Below are 23,716 nucleotides of genomic sequence, written 5' to 3' on the forward strand. Positions count from 1 at the left end.
ATGAAAGACCAACTCCTAGGCATCAAAAGCGGGCTCACAGCTCATGAGGTGACAGGTAAAAGAGCTTCAGAGACAAATGCGGTGTGGATCAAGCACGGAGCTCCGCAGCTGAGATGCCACAGGAAGGGAGGCAGTGCTGTGAAGGTGAGCATCTCCGGGCCGCTCAGGAACTCAGTCCATGTGGGAGGAGGACTAAAGATCATTGCAGCAGAGAGCTTTAGGGACAAAGAAGGCTGGAGGAGCAAGCCAGAGGACATAAATGCAGGTTCTCCTTCCATGCTCCAGCGTGAAGGAAGTCTTCCTGCCACTGGCAGCTGTGGAGAAGGCAGGAGGAACAATGAGGCTGTAGAAGTCAGGGGCTAGCTCAGTTCACAGAACACCACAAAAAAATGTGGTAAGACTTTGGACTTCATCCAGGAAGCAACAAGGAGCCAGCATAAGGTTTTTAAAAGAAAAATAATTGAATTTGCACTTTTTAAAAGATCCTCTAATTATGCCTACTAGTGACTTGTAAGAATCACCTGAAGATTCCCCAAGTTTTGTCAATGAACAACATTCTTTAAAAAAAAAAAAAGAAAGGAAGAGCTTTATAAGATTTTATTTCTTCATGAGAGGTATGGAGAGAGGCAGAGACACAGGTAGAGGGAGAAGCAAGCTCCCCAAGGGGAGCCTGATGTGGGACTTGATCCCAGAACTCAGGGATCATACCCTGAGTGGAAGGCAGACACTCAACCACTGAACCACCCAGGTGCCCCTCCTCCTGCTGCTTAACAAATTTTAAGCCTCTAAGTTATTTTTCTTTAATAGGAGATTTTTTCAAAGTATAATCTCGACTCATGTTCTCATGTACGTGTGTGCATGCACAGCAGCGGGGGCGGGGGGGGAGGCACCAAGAGAAATTTAAAGGGGATGCTTTTACCATAGAAGAGATAACAAATGAGAATCAGAAATAAGAGGTTAGTACAGGTAAGAATCCAAATAAATAGCACTTGTTACTGATCATTTTTTGGTGCGGGGAGTCAGGGGAAAAAAGAAATCAGGTTTTTATGAGTGCAGGATTATTTAAAACCTTGTTTCTTTTAAAGGAAGAATGGATGGGACACATGGGTGGCTCAGTGGTTGAAGTTCTGCCTTTGGTTCAAGGTGTGATCCCAGGGTCCAGGGATGGAGTCTGGCATCAGACTGCTGCTCTCTCTGCCTAGGTCTCTGTCTCTCTCATGAATAAATAAAACCTTAAAAAACAAAGGAAGAATGGAAATAAATATTTTGAGAATACTCACATCTAGAAATTCGGGAAATGTTCCCTCATCTAACAATTTTTTTTAAAGATTTTATTTATTCATGAGAAACACACACAGAGAGACGCAGAGACATAGGCAGAGGGAGAAGCAGGCTCCCGCCAGGAGTTCAATGTGAGACTCTGGATCCAGCATCCTGGGATCACACCCCTCATCTAACAATTTGATATTCATCTGAAATTCTGAAATCTGACCAAAAGGATCCAAGAGATAATCAGCATGCAGCAAACAGGACAGACAAGGCTTCAGTATCCTTGCTCACCATGTTTTGTAATGTGCAGTTACCATTCTAAGGTGAGGTTACTGGCTCTATAGTAGCTTTTTTTCCTTTGAGAGTCCTAAGGTTAGACTGTACCCAAAAGTTTTATCTCTTTCATCCCACTAAGACGCAAGCTGCTATTAAATACCCATTCATCCAAAGTTTTCAATTTCTCAGGGCAAGTTACAAAAAAAATCCTCAAAGCAAATAATTAAGACAATGTCAGTAAATCTTTTTGTAGGAAGTGTAGCTCAGTGTCCAAGCAGAGGGTCAAAAGTCGCCAAAGGGCAGCCTACCAGACCCCTAAAGAGAGCCCCTCCTCCTTCCATCATCATGATTTCAAACTGAAAGGCAGTAGGGAGAACCTCAAGGTACTAGCTCCTGCTTGTAAAAAAGAAGAAAAAAAGGGACACCTAGGTGGCTCAGAGGCTGAGCGTCTGCCTTCAGCCCAGGGCTTGATCCCAGGATCCCGGGATGGAGTCCCACATTGAGCTCCCCGAAGGGGGCTGCTTCTCCCTCTGCCTGTGTCTCTGCCTCTGTGTCTCTCATGAATAAATAAATAAAATCTTTTAAACTTCATTACACACGTCACCTCCCATTATTCTCAGCCACGGAATACACATGGTGCCTCTTCATGGATTTTAAGTTTTATACAATGATTAGAATTTTATCAAATCAAGCAAACTATGGATTAGAGCAAAAATTCAAAAATGAAACCCCTAAAAGGATAATCAGGAGGGAATTCAAAGAGAATTTTTAATAAGTGGTGGCTGGGACAAGCGGTAGCTATCTGGAAGAAGATCAAGTTGGGCACACACTTCACAGCATGCTTCAGTACAAATTCCAAATGACTCAAAGACTTAAATGTTTATTGAAACCACAACACAGAAAACATCAACAAATCTCTTTATAATCTTGGCATGAGAAAGACTTTTCTAGGATTCAAAACTCAGAAGCTATAAAAGTTACATTAACTCAATCTTATAAAAACTTTCCATGGGATGCCTGTGTGGCTCAGGGTTGAGCATCTGCCTTTGGCTCAGGGCATGATCCTCAAGTCCCGGGATCGAGTCCCACATTGGGCTCCCCGCACAGAGCCTGCTCTCCCTCTGTCTACGTCTCTCATGAATAAATAAAATCTTAAAAAAAAAAAACTTTCTGTATACAAAACATATAAGCAAAGCAGAAAAAGAATAACTGAAAAAGTTTTGCAACTCATGTCACACACACACAAAAATCTCATTACATAAAGAAATCCTACAAACTGATAAACTAAAAATATAAAAACACAGAAATGACCTAACAGGAAGTTCAAAACTATGCAAATGGCCCTGACATTCAACCTCTGCCGCAAGAGGAACACAAAATGAAACTAGACTGAGACACCTTAATTGGTTACCACCAAGAGCATTTTACCTACCAATCCTCTCCTCCTAGTTACCTTCTGGATCTTTGGTGGGACCAAGAAACAAGCTCTGGGCAATGATTTGTGAGCAGAAATTATGTGTGTAATTTTAAGGCTTGCATTTAACTGCAGGACAATGAAACCTTCCAGTGGTACAGAGAGTGTTTCAAATGGCGGCTATTACCCAGTGTCAGTTATCCAAGTGACTAAGAGGAGCCACCTCACCTCCACTCAACCTACTTCCAGTTTGTAGTCCACACATAGCTTAGCTCAGATATAAGCCTTTGTTGTTTTAAGTCACTGAGACTGGGGAGTTATTTATTCCCACAGCATAACCTAGCCCCATCCCAGATATGTCTCATCTCCCCTATCAGTCTGGCAAAGTCAAAGAGCCTGACGAGGCCATGGGGAAACAGGCAGTTTCTCATACCCTGCTACTGAGTCTAACAAATGGAATGATCTCTATGGAGAACAATTTCCAGCATCTACTGAAATTATTAATGCACTTACCCTTGACAGCCTGCAATCCCACATGGGTATTTATTCTACAGATTTGTCTGCACACATGGAAAATAATTTAAAATAAAAGTAATATATTGAAGCATTGTTATTAACAGCAAGACTGAAAATAAGCCCAGTGTCCTTTATAGGGAACTGGTTGAATATTCCATATAGTATAGAATGTAAATGTATGTAGAAAGAGGACCCAAAAGAAATGGATGCAAATATCCAAACACTATGCATGAAAGTTTATAGGCAATTTTTACTTAAACAGTAAAAAGCTGTAGATGATCCAAATGTCCACCAACAGAATAAACAAATTAGGATAAATTCTTTTTTTTTTAAGATTTTATTTATTCATGAGACACAGAGAGAGGCAGAGACATAGGCAGTGGGAGAAGCAGGCTCTCCACAAGGAGCCCAATGTGGGACTTGATCCCTGACCCCGGGAATCAGGCTCTGAGCCAAAGGCAGCTGCTCAACCACTGAGCCACCCAGGCATCCAAATTATGATAGAATACCCCTCCGCCCCTCACCCTCAAAAAACTACTGACACATGAAACATGGGTGATTCTCAAAAGTGTGATGTTGAGCAAAAGAATCCCGACAAATAAGGTAATAAAGCTAGAGTCCATCAATATGAAGTTCAAGGACAAATAAAACTAATCTATGTAGAAAGAAATCAGAATCATGATTCTGATCCTAAAGGGAGATGGGAACTAGGTGGACAAGAATTATGAAGGAACTTTCTGGGGTGATGGAAATGTTCTATTGATTAGACTGGTAATTACATATTAAAACTTAGTGAACTCCCTTCACAAAAATTAACTCAAAATGGATCACAGACATAAATAACAAAAAACAATAAAACTCCTCAGAGATAACTTAGGGAGAAAAATCTATGATCTTGGGTTTTGTGATGATTTTTTAGATATAGCACCACTATAGGATCCATGAAAAGAAATAACCTGGGCTTCATTAAAATTAAAATTTCTATGAAAGACTCTGTCAAGGGAATAAAGACAAGCCTCAGACTGAGAGAAAAATATATGCAAATTAGACACCTGGGTGGCACACCCGTTGAGTGAGTGCCTTCCACTCAGGTTGTGATCGGGGATCCGGGATAGAGTCCCTCATATGGCTCTTTGAGGGGAGCCTGCTTCTGTCTCTGCCTGTGTCTCTGCCTCTCTCTCTCATGAAGAATTTTTTTTAAAAAAGAAAAATTTATGCAAAAGACATCTGATAAAGGATGTTGTTCAAAATATACAAAGAACTCTTAAAACTCAAAAATAACGAAAAACAACCCAATTTCAAAAAATGAGCCAAAAATCTTAGACACATCACTATAGATGCTCCCTGTCATGGGACAGCAAGGAAATACGAAGTAAATACCACCATACACTTATTACAAAAGCCAAAATCCGTAACCCTGACAATAGCAAACACTGGTGAGGATGTGGATCAGCAGCAACTTTGGTCCCTGGAAGGAATGCAAATTGATACAGCCACTATGAAAAGACAGTCTGGTGTTCTGTTCAGTTTTACAAAATGAAACAGCCTCTGGGGTGCTCTATGGTCTGTCCTCGCGGACCCACGACTCCACCGATCCCCACACAATTGAACCTGCCCCACTCTTGCAGGCACCATGTCTGGTTCCTCCAGCATCGCTGCTATGAAGAAAGTGGTTCAACAGTTCTTTCTGGAGTGAAGGTTTCCCAGACAGCTTGCAGATTTGAAACAGTTCTGTCTGCAGAATGCCCAACACACTTCCTGCTCTCTGGGTATCTTCAAGTATGAATCCCTTCAGACCTCAGAAAGTCTGTTCCTTTTTGTAGTAAACAAACTGAATCTTCAGATGGTTTTCTACATCACTCTTCATGAAACAGTGAATATCTAAAGATTTAAATTTGTAGCCTGTCCAAAAGCTTATCCTTAGAGGTGCCCAGGTGTCTCAGTCAGTTAAACATCTGCCTTCGGCTTAGGTCATGATCCCAGAGTCCTGGGATCGAGTCCCATGTCTGACTCCCTGCTCGGTGGGGAGTCTGCTTCTCCCTTTCCCTTTTGTCCTACTTCTCCCCCTGCTTGTACACTCGCACAATCTCTCTCAATAAAATTTCTTAAAAAAAATATTTTAAAAAAGCTTATCCCTAGAACACGTGCCATACTATATAAACTTCTATTTTGGAATACCTGGGCGGCTCAGTGGTTGAGCCGCCTGCCTTTGGCCCAGGGTGGGATCCTGGAGACCTGGGATCAGAGTCCCACATCGCTCCCTGCATGGAACCTGCTTCTCTCTGCCTATGTCTCTGCCTCTGTCTGTGTCTCTCATGAATAAATAAAATTAAAAAAAAAGAAAAATTATATTTTGTCAGTCCTTAACATCTACCTCTCTGAATTCATTTCACAAATTTCTGTATCACAAGAGCAATTATTTTATATACGTTGGCAGAATACTATAAAATAATTTTAAAATTTCAAACATACTCCTTATGCCATACAAAAATCATGCTCATTGTGGTCCTGGGTAGGTATCCAAAAGGGTTGAAAACCTGTCCAGACAAAAGCCTGCCTGCAAATCTTTACAAAACAGCTTTAGGCTTAATTGCCAAACTCTGAAGTAACTAAGAAATCCTTAAGTAGGTGATAAAGGGTAAGTGATAACAGATAAACTGTGGTACATCCAACGAAATATACTGCACTAAGAAATAAGCTATCCAGCCATGAAAAAAGCTTAACTGCATACTACTAATTGAAGAAAGAAGCCAGTATGAAATGACTATGTGCTATTTTAAACTATATTACATTTTGGGGGATCCCTGGGTGGCGCAGCGGTTTGGCGCCTGCCTTTGGCCCAGGGCGCAATCCTGGAGACCCGGGATCAAATCCCACATCGGGCTCCCGGTGCATGGAGCCTGCTTCTCCCTCTGCCTATGTCTCTGCCTCTCTCTCTTTCTCTCTCTGTGACTATCATAAATAAATAAAAATTTAAAAAAATTAAAAAAAATAAACTATATTACATTTTGGAAAAAGCAAAACTCCGAAGACAGTAAAAATAGTTATGGGATGGCAGGAGGGAGAGATGGATGAATGCTCAAGGCAGAGGACTTTAACCAGTGAAAATTATTCCATGATACTATAATGGGCGATAGGTCATTATACATTTGTCCAAACCCACAGAATGTACACACTCAAGAGCAAATCCTAATGTAAACTACAGACATTGTGAAGGTTACCAGAAAGTTAGGAGGTAGGGGGTGCAGTGGATTAAATAGGTGATGGGGATTAAGGAGTTCATTCACTATATTGTACATCTGAAACTAACATTACACTGCATGTTAACTGGAATTTAAATAAAAACCTAAAAAAAAGTCCAGCAGGAAAGAATGGAATATTACCATATGCCACATTTCTTTCCAGTATTAGAAAACAATACTGGGGCACCTGGTTGGCTTAGTTGTAGGAGCATGTAAATTTTGATCTCTGGGTTTTGGGTTGAGCCCCAAATTGAGTGTAGAGTTTACTATTTTTTTTATTTTTAAAGATTTATTTATTGATTTATTCATTCATAAGAGAGAGAGAGAGAGAGAGAGAGACAGAGAGACAGACACCGGGAAAGGGAGAAGCAGGCTCCCTGTGGGGAACCCAATGTGGGACTTGATCCTGGAACTCTGGATCAGGCCCTGAGCCAAAGGCAGATGCTCAACTGCTGAGCCACCCAGGTGTCACCAGTTTAAGTAACTGAGTGTTGGAAGAGGTAAAAAAAAAAAAAAAAAAAAAAAAAAAAAAAAAAAAACATAGACATTGGGTGATTAATAAGGAGAGAACAGGTGTTCATGGACTTAAATGTAACCCTCTGGGTGTACCTGAGTGGCTCAGTTGCTTTTGGTGTGTAACTCTTGATTTTGGCTCAGGTCATGATCTGGGGGGCGAGGAGGGGTATCCTGCTTGAGATTCTGGCCCTCCCTCCCTCCATCTCTAAATAACAAATGTGGGCAGCCCTGGTGGTTCAGTGGTTTAACACCGCCTTCAGTCCGGGGCATTATCCTAGAGTCCCAGGTGAGGCTCCCTGCATGGAGCCTGCTTTTCCCTCTGCCTGTGTCTCTGCCTCTTTCTCTTTCTCCCTCATGAATAAATAAAATCTTAAAAAAAAAAAAAAAAGAAAGAAACCTTCTGGCAGGGAACACTGATAGTGGGAGAAACTAGGCATGTATGGGGCGGGAAGTACATAGGAAAGCTCTGTACTTTACTCAATTTTGCTGTGACCCTATAACTTCTCTAAAAAAAAAAATAAAGTCTAGGGAGCACCTGGCTGGCTCAGTAAATAAGAGCATGCAACTCTTGATTTTAGGGTTAGGAGTTTAAGCCCCACATCGAGTATGGAGCCTACTTAAAACAAAAACCAAAGAGGAGCCCCTAAATACAAAACACAAAAATAAAATCTACTGAAAAACCTGAATGAACAGGAACATTTCAATGTATACTTTCACCTCAATTGTCTATAAAGCTTTCAACTCCTTTAATAAAAACTAGGAAGCTTTTAATTACTGATGGAAAAATCTCCACAAGTATAGAACAGTATGCAATGCTATGTTGTCTAAGAAAATGACTGTGGCTGCTTTTATGAACACTGAAAAGAATCAGAAAAAGGTAGCTCCTTACAGAGGATGTGAAAGAATGGGATGATGGGGGCAGCCATGGGAATACACGTTCTCAATGCATACTTTTTAAAGATCATTTTCCTAACAAAATACCTAGAAATAAAAATGAAAATCATTTTCCTATAAAACTATACGACTGTCAACTATTCACATAAAATTATTTTACTTTAAATTTTTACCAAGCAAACTTGTTTACTTGTTACTAAAGTACCTATTTTCCTGAAGCAGTGAAAATAAATGAGGAACAAGATAATCTAAACTCCAGGTTCTAATGACTGAAAATTTTAGTGTTTTTATTCATGGCATTATTGTATCAAGGTCTCAGGGTATTAGACATACACCAGGTAGGCAAAAATAAAAAAAAATAAAAAAAAAAAACAACTATAACCAGGTCCCTTGGTATGCGTGCCCCTCTTCTAGAACTTAGGCAAAAAAAAGTTTGAGACACAACTGACAAAGTCAATAAAATTCAACACCAAACCTACGTTAAATATTCCGGATGGAAGTTGTCCTATAGTGTTAGCCATCCTTTAGTTTATTGGATATTTTTTAAAATTAAGTATGTACTCTAAGTTTTTGAATCCAATCAACCTTTGAGGCTCTGCCACCTAACAAAAGTGAAAAATTTTCCTTTTCCAAACCCTAAGTTATACCTCACTAAATTGGGATTCAAACACTGCACCCTATAAAAATTACCAATATACCAAATACTTTTGTAATAAGCATATTAAATCAGTTGGCCTGAAATTCAAACTATTAGAGAAAGAGATTAGCCAAGCAAAGTGGATTTAAAAAGTGAGCCACCTCAGAAATACTATGACTCTACTTACTGAATCTATTTTCCGCCTAATTGGTATTAAAGGAAAAACCCTGGGAGGTAAGACAGAGGATGGGCTGACTGGCAAATCAACTCTTTCCCTATGTGGATAGGCTTAGTGAACCATTACAATTCAGAATTTTCCCCTCTTACAGTGGGATTTAGTTCTCTAAGGAGGATGACTTGAAACATTTCTTTATACAATTTGGGAAATGGCTTCATGTTTGAAAAAAATAATACCTTCCAGGGTGCCTGGGTGACTCAGCCAGTTAAGCATCTGCCTTTGGCTCAGGTGGTGACCCCAGTGTCCTGGGATCCAGCCCCACATTAGACTCCCTGCTCAGTGGGGCTTCTCCCTTTCCCTCCATCACTGCCCAACTCCCACTTGTGCACACTCTAACAGATAAACAAAATCTTTAAAAAAGGAGAAGAAAAAATACCTTCCAACTTCACTGATACATTATTAAACTCACAAGTCTTTAAAATGTCATACTCGATGGCAAGGACACAAAGACAGGGATATTCAGGTACTGTACAAAGATGATGGGAGTAAATAAAGAACCTTAAGAATGTTCATCTAACTTTTGGGGTGCCTGGGGGGTTCAGTCAGTTGAGTGTCCAACTCTGGCTTTTGGCTCGTGTCCTGATCTCAGGGGTCATAGGATGGAGGCTCTCATTAGGCTCTAAGCTCAGCAGGGAGTCTGTATAAACAAAATAGAAAAAATATTTCCTTATAAGGAAGCTCATCAAAAACTTAAATTAGTAGAAGGGGAGAAGGAGAATAAGTAGGCAAATGCAAATAGGAAAAATACTTTCAGGCTTGTAAAATGGAATATATGCAACGATTAGAAATTAGTATTTTATAAACTCTGTAATGCCCTGGGGACTCTTAATACTAAAGTTCAAAAGTAACTTTTCAAAACGCACATAAAACATGATGGCATTGTTTTTTTGTTTTGATGGCATTGTTTTTATGTACATGCAGAAAAATCAAAAGGGAATACTACGAAAATATTACAACATATTTCTCTGGGTGGTGGCTTTTACTTGAGAGGAGTTCAAGTTAGCAGTGAGCTCAGACTCCTTAGAAGCCCATTGTTAACTACATTTCATTTTAGCTTATCCGTACTTCTCAAATTGGAACTCACATCAGCTAAGGATTAACAAATAAATAAAGCCACAAGAAAAGCATCTTGTGCCATCCTGGACTCTAAATTTCAATTTGTTTTACAAAAAAAAAAAAAAGTTAAAGGATTTCTTTTAATGTTACACAGAAAACAAAAGAATTAAATCCATGAATTTTTTCTTCTATTTCCTTTGTAAAATTGTCCCAAATACAAAAAACTTTTTCTTAATAATTAAATCGTTACCTTGTAAACCAAGAGAAATATAGGAGATTCACAAAAAGCACGTCTCGTTTGGTTAATTTTTATTTTTTCCCCTATGTATGTCCTCCCTTTCCTTGGAACCTCTACTTTTTCTATCACAGATCTTTACAACTAGTAGTCATTCAACAAGTCTACATTGCTAAATGACGGGAAACCCTTAAATTCTTCCAGGCCCTTATTACCCAAATGACAAGAATAAAATAATTCCAAACGGACTGTAAATCTCATTCTGAAAGACAATACAGCTTTGCAGAGGACAGTATCTTTAGGACCTAGGGGAAGGTAAAGATTTCTTAAATAAGATGCATGCAAAAAAGCAATCACCACAAAGAAAGATACTGATAAACTGGACTATACTGTAAATCAGTACTTATGGTTCATTCGAAAGATGCTAGGGCAGCCCTGGTGGCTCAGCGGTTTTAGCGCTGCCTTCTGGCGCTAGTCCCACGTCGGGCTCCCTGCATGGAGCCTGCGTCTCCCTCTGCCTGTGTCTCTGCCTCTCTCTCTCTCTCCCCCTCTCTCTGTCATGAATAATCTTAAAAAAAAAATATATATATATATATATATGGTGGGGCACCTGGTTGGTTCAGTGGACAGCATGACTGATTGGGGTTGTAAGTCTGAGCTCCATGTTGGATGGAGAAGACTACCTAAAAATCAAATCTTTAAAAAATAAATGAAAAAATTGTTAATGGGGCTTAAAAAATTAAGTAACTCATTGGAGGATATGTGAATAGTTGAATACGAAAAGGTCAATTTTATTGGTCATTTGAGAAATGCAAATTAAAACTGCAAATGAGATACCACAACACCCACCATAATAGCTAAAATTAAAATGATCATAGTGACAATACACAGCAAATGAACTCTCACATAGTACTCATGAAAGTTGAATGTGATAAATATAATCATTTTGGTAAGTTTGGGCATTATCTAATAAGCTAAATATTTATGACCCAGCAAGTCCTCTTTTATCAAAAAAGGCATATACGAAAAAAATGTATATATATAGCACCAAAATATATGTACAAGAATGCTCACTGCAGCTTTATTCCTCACAGCCAAATACTGGAAAAATTCCAAATGAACATTACCAGCAGAAAGGATAAAGTATACTGTAACACAATGAAATACTGCATAGCATTAAAAATGAGCACATTGCTACCCAAAATGTGAACAAATCATACAATGCTGAGCAAAAGAAGCCAGACACAGAATGAACTACAATGTATAATTAATTGTATACAAAGTTCAAAATAGGCAAAATCTCTGGTGTCCAAAGTAAGGGTAGTGGTTACTTGAGGAGGATGTTAATAACCAGTGAGAGGCAATAAACTCAAGATGGGTGTGTTCTGGAATGCCAGCAACATTTTAATCGTGGTGGTAGATACAGATATGTTCCCCTTGTGATAATTCACCTTGAGTAATGTTTATGATGTGTTTTTTTTCCTGTATGTTAAGAACAGTAGAATAATTCTAAGAGGAATTAAGAGGGTCTTGCCTTATCAGATATTTTTAAAATATTAAGTAATTTGAACTGGGGTCATAATACCAAGATACTGAGTCAAATCAATAGGTGAGAAACAAACCCAAGCACATATAATAACTTGTCATATAATAAAGGTGGCCTTTTTACCTACAGGGTGAAGACTAGATTATTCAATAAATGGCTTAAATTAATTGAGTGGCCGGGACGCATGGGTTGCTCGGCGGTTAAGTGTCTGCCTTCCAGAAGCTCAAGGCCTGATCCCGGGGTCCTGCCTTGGGCCTGCTTCTCCCTCTGCCTAGGTCTCTGCTTTCTCCCTCTCACAAATAAATAAATAAAAATCTTATAAATAAATAAGTGGAGAAAATTGAGTAGCTAATTTGGTTAAAAAGTAAAAATAGGGATCCCTGGGTGGCGCAGCGGTTTGGCGCCTGCCTTTGGCCCAGGGCCCGATCCTGGAGACCCGGGATCGAATCCCACATCAGGCTCCTGGTGCATGGAGCCTGCTTCTCCCTTTGCCTGTGTCTCTGCCTCTCTCTCTCTCTCTCTCTCTCTCTCTCTCTCTCTATCATAAAGAAATAAAAATTTAAAAAAATTTAAAAAAAAAGAAAAGTAAAAATAAAGCTTGATCCAAATCTCACACCCTAAATCAAATTAAACTGTAGAGCACAAAGATTGAATACACAGGATAAAACCATCAGTATTAAAACATGAGAGCAACCCAGGTGGCTCAGCAGTTTAGTGCCGCCTGGTAGTGCGGCCTTCAACCCAGGGCCTGGTCCTGGAGACCTGGGATCAAGTCCCAGGTCAGGCTCCCTGCATGAAGCCTGCTTCTCTCTGCCTGTGTCTCTGCCTCTCTCTTGCTCATGAATAAATCTTTAATAAATTTAAAAAAAAATGAGTGAATAGTTCTATAATCTTGGAACGGGGAAATCCAGCAACCTTAATAACAATGATAAATCTGACAACATAAACATGAGTTTTAATGTACCAAAAGGAACAAACAAAAACCAAAAACACCACGAAGTCAAGTTAAAAAATGTAGGAAAAAGGGCAGCTCCAGTGGCGCAGCGGCTTAGCGCTGCCTGCAGCCCAGGGTGTGATCCCGGGGATCCGGGATCGAGTCCCATGTCGGGCTCCCTGCATGGAGTCTGCTTCTCTCTCTGCCTGTCTCTGCCTTTCACTCTCTCTGAATAAATAAATAAATCTTTTAAAAAATGTAGGAAAAGGATGTTCAGCAGAAATACTCAAAACTCTTGACAATTAGTAAGAAAACGATCAATTCGGACAGACAATTCAAAGGAAAAATACAAATGGCCAACATATATAAAAGATACTCAATGCCACTAGCAAAAATTAAAAGGCACATGAAAATAACTTGCTATTTTTCACTATTATCGTTGGTGTTTGCAGTTAAGAATGCCTAGCTAGAGTGGGAAATAGGGTGAATATAGGATGCAGTGTTAAACAGTATAACCTTTTACCGCCTACCAAAATTGTATATGGTTATAGTGACCTTTTTCTGTTTTCTCATCTTACAACCTAAGTGAAAACATTCACTCAACCAAGATACATAGAGGGATGTTCACAGAAGCACTGTCTATATAGTATCAAAACAGGAAAACTCAAAGGTCCATCAACAGGGAAATGGTTAAATTATAATACATCTACAGTTACAGAAAATATTACATACGTATTAAAGATAAGGTAAATTTTCTAGATCCACTAATATGGAAAATGTTATCAAGTAAAAACAAGTTGCAAAAAAGTATGCAGTGTGACTGCTCTTTTTTCTAAAACAATTACATTGTTTAATCATATTCTGCTTTATTTGTAAAATACATGGCACCTGAAAGAAGGAAATGTATCTTCTGGGGCTTTATCCCAGAGCCAGTCTAGACTACTACAACAAGCCCTTAATGAGTGCCAAAATTATTTGTTGAATAAAAGAATATTTACTCCAGGAAGGTATAACAGTCACTAAATATCTGAATTAAAAAAATTTTTTTTGAATTTAAAAGATACAAAAAAAAAGCCAATATTTATACTTTTTTTAAAAAAAGATTTTATTTATTCATGAGAGACAGAGAATGGCAGAGACATAGGCAGAGGGAGAAGCAGGCTCCATGCAGGGAGCCCGATGCAGGACTTGATCCCAGGTCTCCAGGATCAGGATGCAGGACTTGATCCCAGGTCTCCAGGATCAGGATGCAGGACTTGATCCCAGGTCTCCAGGATCAGGACCTGAGCCGAAGGCAGACATGTAACTATGGAGCCACCCCGGTGTCCCTATTTATACTGTTTTAATAATGGTTAGTTAGCCTGAGATTAAGGAGGGGCTTTAACTTTGCACAAAAATTAAGGACTAAGTATTCTCCGAGTGTTAAAATGCTAGCAGAAAAATCTGTAAACATACAGTGAAAATAAAACAAATGACTGAGATCATCAGTTAACAAGTTAAAGCTGGGTAATGAGGGAGAGGGTTCAGGGTCCCATCCTCTCAGCTTACTATGCATATTTTAAATTGGCCTTAAAGGCACCCGGGCAGCTCAGGCAGTTAGTTGAGCTAATGACTCTCGGTTTGGCTGAGGTCATGATCTTGGGTAGTGGGATGGAGGAGGTTGGGCTCTGCTCTGTTGGAAGTCTGCTCCAGATTCTCCCTCTCCCTCTGCCCCTCCCTGGGCACTCACAAGCACTCTCTTAAGTCTTTAAATGTGAACTAAGAAAGAAGATGCCGCTGAACTGAACATCAATTAAGAACAGGTGGATGAAGGAAGCTTCAAAGTGAAAGGTTTCAGACTAGAGCTAGAAGTCAACTGGCATGATACTAGACACTAGAATGCATTACACTTCTGTAATGTTTAATTTTATAAGTCACTGGTACTGTTTCTCTAGTGAGAACAAGACATTGTACTCCTACATACATAAGTAGAAGCTGGTCTAGACTGAAATTTTCACATCAAAATTTTAACTATCACAAAAAGAAACAAATTAACATGAGACCTATCAGATAAAAAGTGATTAATGGGGCACCGGGTAGCTCAAGGGAGTTAAAAAATTGCCTTTGGCACGATCCTGGTCATGATCCCAGGGTCCTGGGACAGAGTCACTCAGCGGGGAGTCTGCTCCTCATCCTCCCTCTACCTCTCCCCCCACTTGTGCTCTCCCTCAGGCTACCTCAAATAAATTTTTTTTGAAGCATGATTGGGATACCTGGGGGTGCTCAGTGGTTGAGCCTCTGCCTTCCGTTCAGGGCATGATCCTGGGGGTCCCCACAAGAAGCCTACTCCCTCTGCCTATGTCTCTGCCCCTGTGTCTCTCATGAATAAAAATCTTTTCTAAAAAGAAAAATATTTAAAAACTTAAGTGTGATTAAGGGGCACCTGGGTGGCTCAATGGGTTAAGCTTCTGACTCGATTTCAGCTCAGGTCAGATCAAGATCTCACATGAGACTGAGCCCCATCCCATGTAGGGCTCCTTGATGTGTGGAGCCTACTTTAAGATTCTCCTTTCACCCTTCCCTGCCTCATATTGTGTTGGGGATGGTTATGAGGAAACAGTAGGTTTATAAAGTATATATATAAAAGTATAAAGTATAAACAGTAGGTTTATTAACCATCATTCTGATGGGTAATATAGCAAGAAGGATCAAAATGAAAAATGCCTCTCTTTTCCAACCAATTTACTGAAAGGAACTTATTTAACTATTACCCTCATTGTTAGCAAAAAAAAAAAAATGCTTTTAAATATTAATATATGTAATATTTGCAGAACTCTGTTGAGTACAGTATTTAGTACAGACTGCTTCACCATGACTGTACTAATCAGTTTCAGAAATGTAAATATTCTTTTTTTTTTTTAAGAAATGTAAATATTCTTAATTCATCTACTTTGAGGATGACTAACCACCTCTTTAGCTCTGGAATCTCCTAACAATCATGTATGTAAAATATAAAATGTATACTGATAAACATCACTTGGGCATCAGATTATGTATGCACAGTCTCAAAAGTATGAGAGAAAGAAAAAGACCAGTCTGAACTACAACAAAACTAAAAGCTTTTTTACTACAAACAATACCATCAAAAATATGAACCCAGAGAAATGAGAAAGTATTTATAAATATTAGGAATTTGTATCTAATAAAGAACTCTTAAAACTCACAACAAAAACACCTGGAAAACAATTTTAAAATGGGCAAAGGACTTTATAACAGAAATTTCTCCAAAAATACGCGAAAGGCCAAGAAGCACATGAAAGATGCTGAACTTTATACTCAGCAGGGAAATGTAAACCAAAACCACAATGAGATACCACCTACACCCACTAGCATGGCTGTGAGAAAAAATACAGGAGCAAGAATTTGGAGAAATAGGGATCTTCATACTCTGTAAAATAGCACAGCCACTTTGGAAAATAATCTGTCAGTTCCTCAAAATGTTAAACATCGTTTTATGACCCAGCAATCCCACTCCTACATACATACCCAAGATAATAAATGAATACATCCACACAAAAACCCCTACACAAATATTCTTCGCTACGTTATTCATAGTAGCCAGAAAGTGGAAACCCAAATGTCCATCAACTGATGAATGGATATATAAATGTGGAAAAGACATAAAATGGATTATTCGGCAATAAATGAAAAATGGCCAACATACACATGAAAAGATGTTCAATTCATTAGTCCTTAGGAAAATGCAAACCAAAAACACGAGATGCCACTTCAAATTCACTAGGATGGGGGAATCCCTGGGTGGCTCAGGGTGTGATCCTGGGGTTCCAGGATCAAATCCTGCACGGAGCCTTGCTTCTCCCTGTTTCTGCCCCTCCCCCCCATCTCTCATGAATAAATAAATAAAATCTTAAAAAAAATTTACTAGGATAGCAAAGTATAGCATATGTTGGCAAGGGATGGAGAGAAACTGAAACCCCCATACATTCCTGGTGGGAATTTAAAATGAATGGCACAGCAGCTGTAGAACGCAGTGTGGCAGTTCCTAAGTTAAACATAATTACCATGACCCAGCAATTTCACTCCTAGGTATACACCCAAAAGAACTGAAAACAAGTATTCTTATAAAAACTTGAGCCAAATATTCATAGCAGCACAACAGGCCAAATGGATATAACAAAAATGCTCATCGAGTTTATTATGTGGTGACATGTGTTTAACCACCCTGATCTTAGTACTCATTCCACTACATAGGTCTATCAAATACACTTTAAAAATAGGCAATTCTGGGGGATCCCTGGGTGGCTCAGCGGTTTAGTGCCTGTCTTTGGCCCAGGGCATGATCCTGGAGACCTGGGATCGAGTCCCACATTGGGCTCCCTGCATGGAGCGTGCTTCTCCCTCTGCCTGTGTCTCTGCCTCTCTGTGTCTCTCATGAATAAATAAATAAAATCTTAAAAAAAAAAAATAGGCAATTCTATTTGTCAACTATTTCTCAGTAAAGGTGGGGGGCATTTAAGTCTGTCAACTGATAAGCAAAATATGGTATATATTCAAACGGAACGTTATTCAGCCACACAAAGGAATAAAAGTACTGATCAATGATACAACATGGAAGACAATGGAAAACAGGTTTTGTGAAAGCCAAACCAAAAAAAGCTATATTGTAGGATTCCATTTATATGGAATATTTAGAACACAGAAACCCAGAGATGGAAAGATCAGTGGTTGCCCGGGGTTGCAAGGAGGGAAGGCAAAGTGTAACGGATAGTCTCCTTTTATAGTGATGGAAAAGCCCTAGAACTACACAATGGTGACAACTGTACAACTTGTAATGGTATTTAATGCCACTTAATTATATATTTAGTAAGTTTTGTTGCATATTTTACACACTTTTAAAAAGATTTTATTTATTTATTCATGAGACACAGAGAGGCAGAGACACAGGCAGACACAGGCAGACGGAGAAGCAGGCTCCATGCTGGGAGCCCAAGGCGGGACTCGATCCCGGGACTCCGGGATCAGGCCCGGGGCCAAAGGCAGGTGTGAAACCGCTGAGCCACCCAGGAATCCCCCAAAGTCCACCTGTTTTATGATTCGATTTACATGAGATGTCCAAGACAGGCAAATCTAGAGGCAGAAAGTTGATCAGCGGTTGCTTGGAGCTTGGGGTGGTGGTGCACAGGGATGGGCAAGTGCCAACCTAACGGCCAAAGAGTTAGGGGTGCGGTGGGGGCGGTGTTCTAAACTAAGATTTGTGGTGATAGCTGAACCCTGTGGATGAATATACAAATAAACACTGGGCAGTACATTTTAAATGGGTGAATCATACAATATATGAATTTTATCTCAATGCCAAAACAACAAAACGACAACAACAACAAAAAAAAAAAAAACCGGCTTGGATATAAACCTTGCAACTGCAACTTAAAACTGACATTATTCTTATAGTGGTCCCAGCCCATTTCTACTCCTTCACCTCTGTTTAAAAAAAAAAAAGAAAAAAGAAAAAAAAATCAGAATTGCAACAGTGTAAAGGTTTTGTTGTTTTTTTGTTGTTGTTGTTTCTTTGGTTACTCTGGAATCTAATTACGTTGAGAAACTAACTGCAACTTCATGCATTGTATTACGCACAGACTCTTGTCATTCCAGTACTTACTGTTGGGAGTCAGATGCGCCCTCCTAGCGAGCCGGACGCCCAGAGCTCGGAATTAACTCGTTTGCCTTATGGAAGCTCCCTAACTGGAATCACTTCTCAAACCCGACTTTATATATAAATTCCAGAGCCGAGACCTTGGACTTCCATGCCTTCCGGATCCCGCCGCGGAGTGTAAAAACTCCAGAAAGCCTTTGCTAAACGCCTGCTGAAGTGATGGCTACTGAGCATGCCCGGCTCGGCCAAGTCGATTCAACAAAACATTCCAGAACAAAAACAAACAAACAAACAAAACAAAACAAAAAAAAACTATAGTTCCCGCGTTAAAAGAAGGCAGAGAAATCCGAAGGGACAAGGAACAATGCCTGAGAATTCCAACTAAAAGGCAAGGCAAAGGTTCAAGGGGGCTGAGCAGAAGTGAAGGGCAGAACTAACACAGCTCAAACTTCGTACTTGGGTCAAGTGGCGCACTCGGAACGCAACCCCCCCCTCCACCCCCCCCCCAAAAAAAAAGAAGAAAAAAAAAAAAGGGCTAAAACAGATGAACGGAGAGAGGGGAGGTCAACTGGGGGTGAAGGGTACCGATGACGTAGGCTGCCCAGACGTTTTTCTAAACCTGCCGTCTCCAAAACTAATACGAAGGTGACCAAGCCCAGAGTCCACAGTAAAAAAAAAAAAAAAAAAAAAAAAAAAAGATACCGGGGGATGAAACTCGCTTCGAAGTTCCCTTCCTACAATGGAAAAGGCCGAGCCCTGGCCAACATGCAACAGCCAACAACGTCTGCTAGGCTCTCCGCTCCTGCCTGCAACCATTGCCACCGCCATCTTCTAGATACGAAGCCAGAACCTTTCCCAAAGGGCTTTTCAGCAGCATCACCTCCGAGCGGCGAGCCCGGGTCGCCCGGACGCGTTGAGGAGGAAGGAAGCCTCCGCCTTGCCCCCTCTCCGCGCCCGCTGGAAGCGCACTGCCGCCCGCCGTCCTCTCCTCCCCGGCGAGACCCCCGGGCCCCAGCCCAGTTTTCCAAGGTCCGGAGCCAGACGGGCGCAAGGCCCCGGTGCGCGGGCCTCACCTGCACACGCCGCGGATGCAGGGCTCCAGCCAGATGCGGTAGGCGGTCTCGATGTGCTCCTGCGACACCTCCTCGGGCCGCACCGTCTCCGCCCAGCGCCAGGCCGCCTTCTCCAGCTGCAGCCGTGGGGCCATGGCCTTGGCCCGAGGAGCGCCTCCCGAGCCGGGCCGTCGCCGCTGCCGCCGCTGCCGCCGCCCAAGTGGGCTCCGCCACCTGCCAGCAACGGGGACCAGGCGATTCCTCAGCCAGCTGGCCAGTCAATCACCTGTGCGCGCCACTGCCGCCGCGCCCGCCCGCCCGCGCCCGACCCGCACGACCCGCCGCAAAGCGCCGCCGCCGCCGACACCCGACACCCCCCGCGCCCGGAGACGTTGGAGGTGTACTCTCCGCCGCCGTAAGCGCATGCGCGTTCCCAGCAGCCTCTGCGCCTCCCCGCGCCTCTCGCCGGACGCGCCGAGAGGAAAAGGAAGCGGCCGCTCGAGCTAGTGTTGCCACGTCCTCACCGGCGCTGCTGGGGAAGCAGCGTCCTGAGTACCACTATCCTAACGAGTCGGCGCGTCGAGAGCAGAAGGCTGCCTATCCTTGCTCTCTGCTACTTCCCCTTTAACCTTCAAGGAGTCACGCGAGAAGCTACTCAACGCACATAGGGCCGCTGGACTGCGGGGTAGGACCTGAAACCGGGTCACCAAAAAAAAAAAAAGAAAGAAAGAAAGAAAAGAAAACCAGGGCCGGCTCGCTACAAGATGATTAAACTTGAGCCTGGACCGGGTCCGACTCCTTTCCCGAGCCCTCCTGACGTCACGGGACGTTCTGCCCTTTTCCTGAACTAGAGCTGGACTTCGTTTCCCGGCGTGCGTTGCGTGCTGTCACTCACTGGACGCTAGGCATGCTGGGATTTATAGTCCTGGAGGTGGAGGGGGCTTTGGGTGAGGGCTCTTGGGTGCGGTTTTTCGGGCTGGGAGGGTCTTTGCAGCTGGCCGGCCCTCCCGGCTGCTGTTCTCTGTTTTTTGATGACTGCTTTGTGCTTTCCTGAAGCTCCCGGGTTTAGAAACATTTCCTCTTTCCAAGTCTTGCCCCAGGATATGAAGACTAGCCTCATCGAAGTGTTTTGCAAACTATTAAAAGCACTGCTAGAGGGAAGATTTTTGGGGATTTTGCATTTGAATGAGAGCCCGCCGGGGGTTTAAGCACTAATTTCGGACACCGCAGTTTACCAGCTGGATAACCTTGGACTTGATGCTTAAAGTGACAAACATTTGCAGAAAGTATGACGTAGATAAGACGTGGTCCCCGCCTTTGGGGGGTGGGCGAGGGGAGCGCAGTAGAGAGATCCCCTTTCCAGCCTTGGAAGTTTGCAGGACTCGGGAAATGGCTTACCGGAAGACCTTATCTCTAAGTACATCTTTTTTTTTTTTTTTTCTAAGTACATCTTTAAAAGTTGAGTAGAACTTGGGGGAGGGGGGGAAGGCACCATTACAAAAGGGAACCACAAAGAGAAAAGGCACAGAAGAAACTTCTTGGTGTGAGAAAACAAATTCTGAGACAGGGAGAGGTATGCTATGAGAAGCAGGCTGAGACCTTGCTTTTATCTAAGAGATTCCTTGAAATGTTTAAAGCTGGTGAGAGATAAAAGTGCAGATTTGCATTTTGTATGGCTTCCTCAGTCTCAGCCAAGGTCAAGGGCAGAGAAACCCCTACTAAGACTATTGAAGTAACCCAGGTCAGAGATAATGAAGGCCTCAACTGGGGAGATGTAACTAGGCTGGGGTTTCAGAACACCTGGGCTCTAGGGGACCCATACAGACCAGGTGCAGCCACTCACCATTGACAAAATCCAAAGCAAGAGCATGAGTAGTGGTGAAACAAAAAAGGAGTTTATATCAGTGAGGCCGACACTGGGAACACTGTGGACTAGAATGTCTCCCAAGTGCTGAAAATACGTCCAGGTTTATATAAGGAATATGTGGGACAGTGCTCAATACATCCAGGCGGGCTGTGAAGGTCACATCCATCTTTACCTCCATCACTCTGGATCTTGCTGGCCCAGGGCAGTCCTTGTTGCTTGAGGGGATAGTTGGGCTCACATCAGGGGATGCTTTGCCCTCAGGGTCTCTTGCCCGAGTTGAGAGATAAACTGGAACAAATTTAATTAGAAGGTATAGACTAAGGTCAAAATGGAGGTAGTCCTATTTCATAATAGGTACGGCATAAGGAGACAAATTTGAAAGATATTTAGGATGTGGAATTGCTATAACTTGATGTTGGTCTAATCAGTGTCTAGTCACCTTGTCATTTGACTTTCAATTCTGGGTCATAGCCCTTTCCTTGGCACACGATGAAATAGTGATCTTAGTCACCATGCTGTGACTGCTCTATGCAGTTTTCTAACCTGGTAGTTAAGAGTTTATCCCTAGTAAAATAGGAACTACAGAAGCAGCAGCAGGTTTAGAAGAGAGATGGCTTCAATTTTTAATATACAGTAGACCTTTGAACCATGTGCTGTACCTTGACCCCCGGTGGTGTGGAAATTCTGGGTATAACTTCTGACTCTCCAAGAATATAACTACGGATAGACTGCTGTTGACCAGAAGCCTTATCGATAACACATTTTGTATGTTCTATGTATTTTAGACTGTATTTTTTTATTGTATTCTTTTTTTAATATTTATTTATTTACATATGATAGACATAGAGAGAGAGAAAGAGGCAGAGACACAGGAGGGAGAAGCAGGCTCCATGCCAGGAGCCCGACGTGGGACTCGATCCCGTAACTCCAGGATCGCGCCCTGGGCCAAAGGCAGGCGCCAAACCGCTGAGCCACCCAGGGATCCCCTTTTTATTGTATTCTTAAGCTAGAAAAGAAAATGTCACTAAGAAAATCATAAGGAAGAGAAAAATACATTTATAGTACTGTATTCATACAGAGAAAAGTATAAATGGACCCACACAGTTCAAATCTGTGTTCAAGAGTCAACTGTATTACATTTTATTTTTTTTTAATTTTTATTTATTTATGATAGGCACACAGTGAGAGAGAGAGAGAGAGGCAGAGACACAGGCAGAGGGAGAAGCAGGCTCCATGCACCAGGAGCCCGACGTGGGATTCGATCCCGGGTCTCCAGGATCGTGCCCTGGGCCAAAGGCAGGCGCTAAACCGCTGCGCCACCCAGGGATCCCCTGTATTACATTTTAGATGTGTTATCGAAAAGCGACTTCCATGATTCAGAGCCAAAATATAACAGGAAGACAGAGTTGGGGATAAAGAGGAACAATAGTTTTATTGCTTTGCCAGGCAAAGGAGGCCCCACAGCGGGCTACGGCCTTCAAAAACTACTAGCCCTCGAGGCGGCCTGGGTGGCTCAGTAGGTTGAGTGTCTGATTTCAAGGTCATCGTGCCCAGGTCCTAGTATTGAGACCCATAGCGGGCTCCAAGCCTGGCGGGGAGTGTTGTCCTTCTCTCTCTTTGCCTCCCCCAGCTCGTATTCTCAGTCTCCCAAATAAATAAATCTTAAAAAAAAAAAAAAAAAAAATTGGAAGTCCTCCCAGAGGAAGGAGCTAGGGTGTTTTATAGGGAAATACAGGCTATAGCTGGTTTTGAAAGGAATTGTGTTGTGCTGCCAGCCTCCTTCATCCTGTCTTTAGGGTGGTAGGGGAGGTTTATGGAAGAGGGAAGAAAGTTACTTTAAAATTGAGCTTTGCCGAAGCATTGGTGCAGCTATTTTGACTTTTATTCAACTTCATGCTTTTTAGGCGATTTCTAATCCATCAGGGACATACACGCCATAACAACAGACAGGAATTTGAGTCTTGTGGGATATATTGTCCTACACTATGAATTTTTCAATCTCTACTGGATGCTCGTCAGCATTCAAATATGCTGTGATTTCTCCCAAGTTTAACAGTCTCTTGACTCCCACATCCCCTTCAAGCTACTGTCCCATTTCTCTGCTCCCTTTATAGCAAAACCACAAAGGGTTGTCTATACTTTTCTCCAGTTCCCTCTTCCTATCCCGGGTAAGCCCATTCCAAATCAGGCTGTTGCCTCTAATACCCGCAAAGCCACTCATATGAAGGTCACACTGTGAAATCTTGTTGGTAGGCTCACACTTGATCTTTGCTTGACCTATCCAAAGCTTTTGACTCATTTTTCACCCTCTGCCCTGGAACCTTTTCCTTAAGTTGCAGAACACCACTTTCTCCTGCTTTTCCCATGGTTCACT

The 23,716-nt window shown here is 41.8% G+C and overlaps 1 protein-coding gene and 1 pseudogene across 4 annotated transcripts in view; one reads left to right on the forward strand and one right to left on the reverse strand.

Annotated features, from left to right (window-relative positions):
* USP48 (ubiquitin specific peptidase 48) overlaps nucleotides 1-19,802 on the reverse strand; it is an 82,637-nt gene extending 62,835 nt beyond the window's left edge. For all 4 annotated transcript variants that reach the window (XM_055331473.1, XM_055331472.1, XM_055331471.1 and 1 more), the window contains exon 1: nucleotides 19,497-19,802. In XM_055331473.1, coding sequence (XP_055187448.1) covers nucleotides 19,497-19,630 — 134 coding nt within the window. In that variant the 5' untranslated portion in view covers nucleotides 19,631-19,802. The remainder of the gene's footprint in view (nucleotides 1-19,496) is intronic.
* Nucleotides 5,109-5,298, forward strand: LOC129513475 (guanine nucleotide-binding protein G(I)/G(S)/G(O) subunit gamma-5-like; annotated as a pseudogene).
* Nucleotides 19,803-23,716: the final 3,914 nt, after the last annotated feature.

This window comes from Nyctereutes procyonoides, unplaced genomic scaffold (genome assembly GCF_905146905.1).
Source record: "Nyctereutes procyonoides isolate TBG_1078 unplaced genomic scaffold, NYPRO_anot_genome, whole genome shotgun sequence".
Taxonomy (NCBI): Eukaryota; Metazoa; Chordata; class Mammalia; order Carnivora; family Canidae; genus Nyctereutes; species Nyctereutes procyonoides.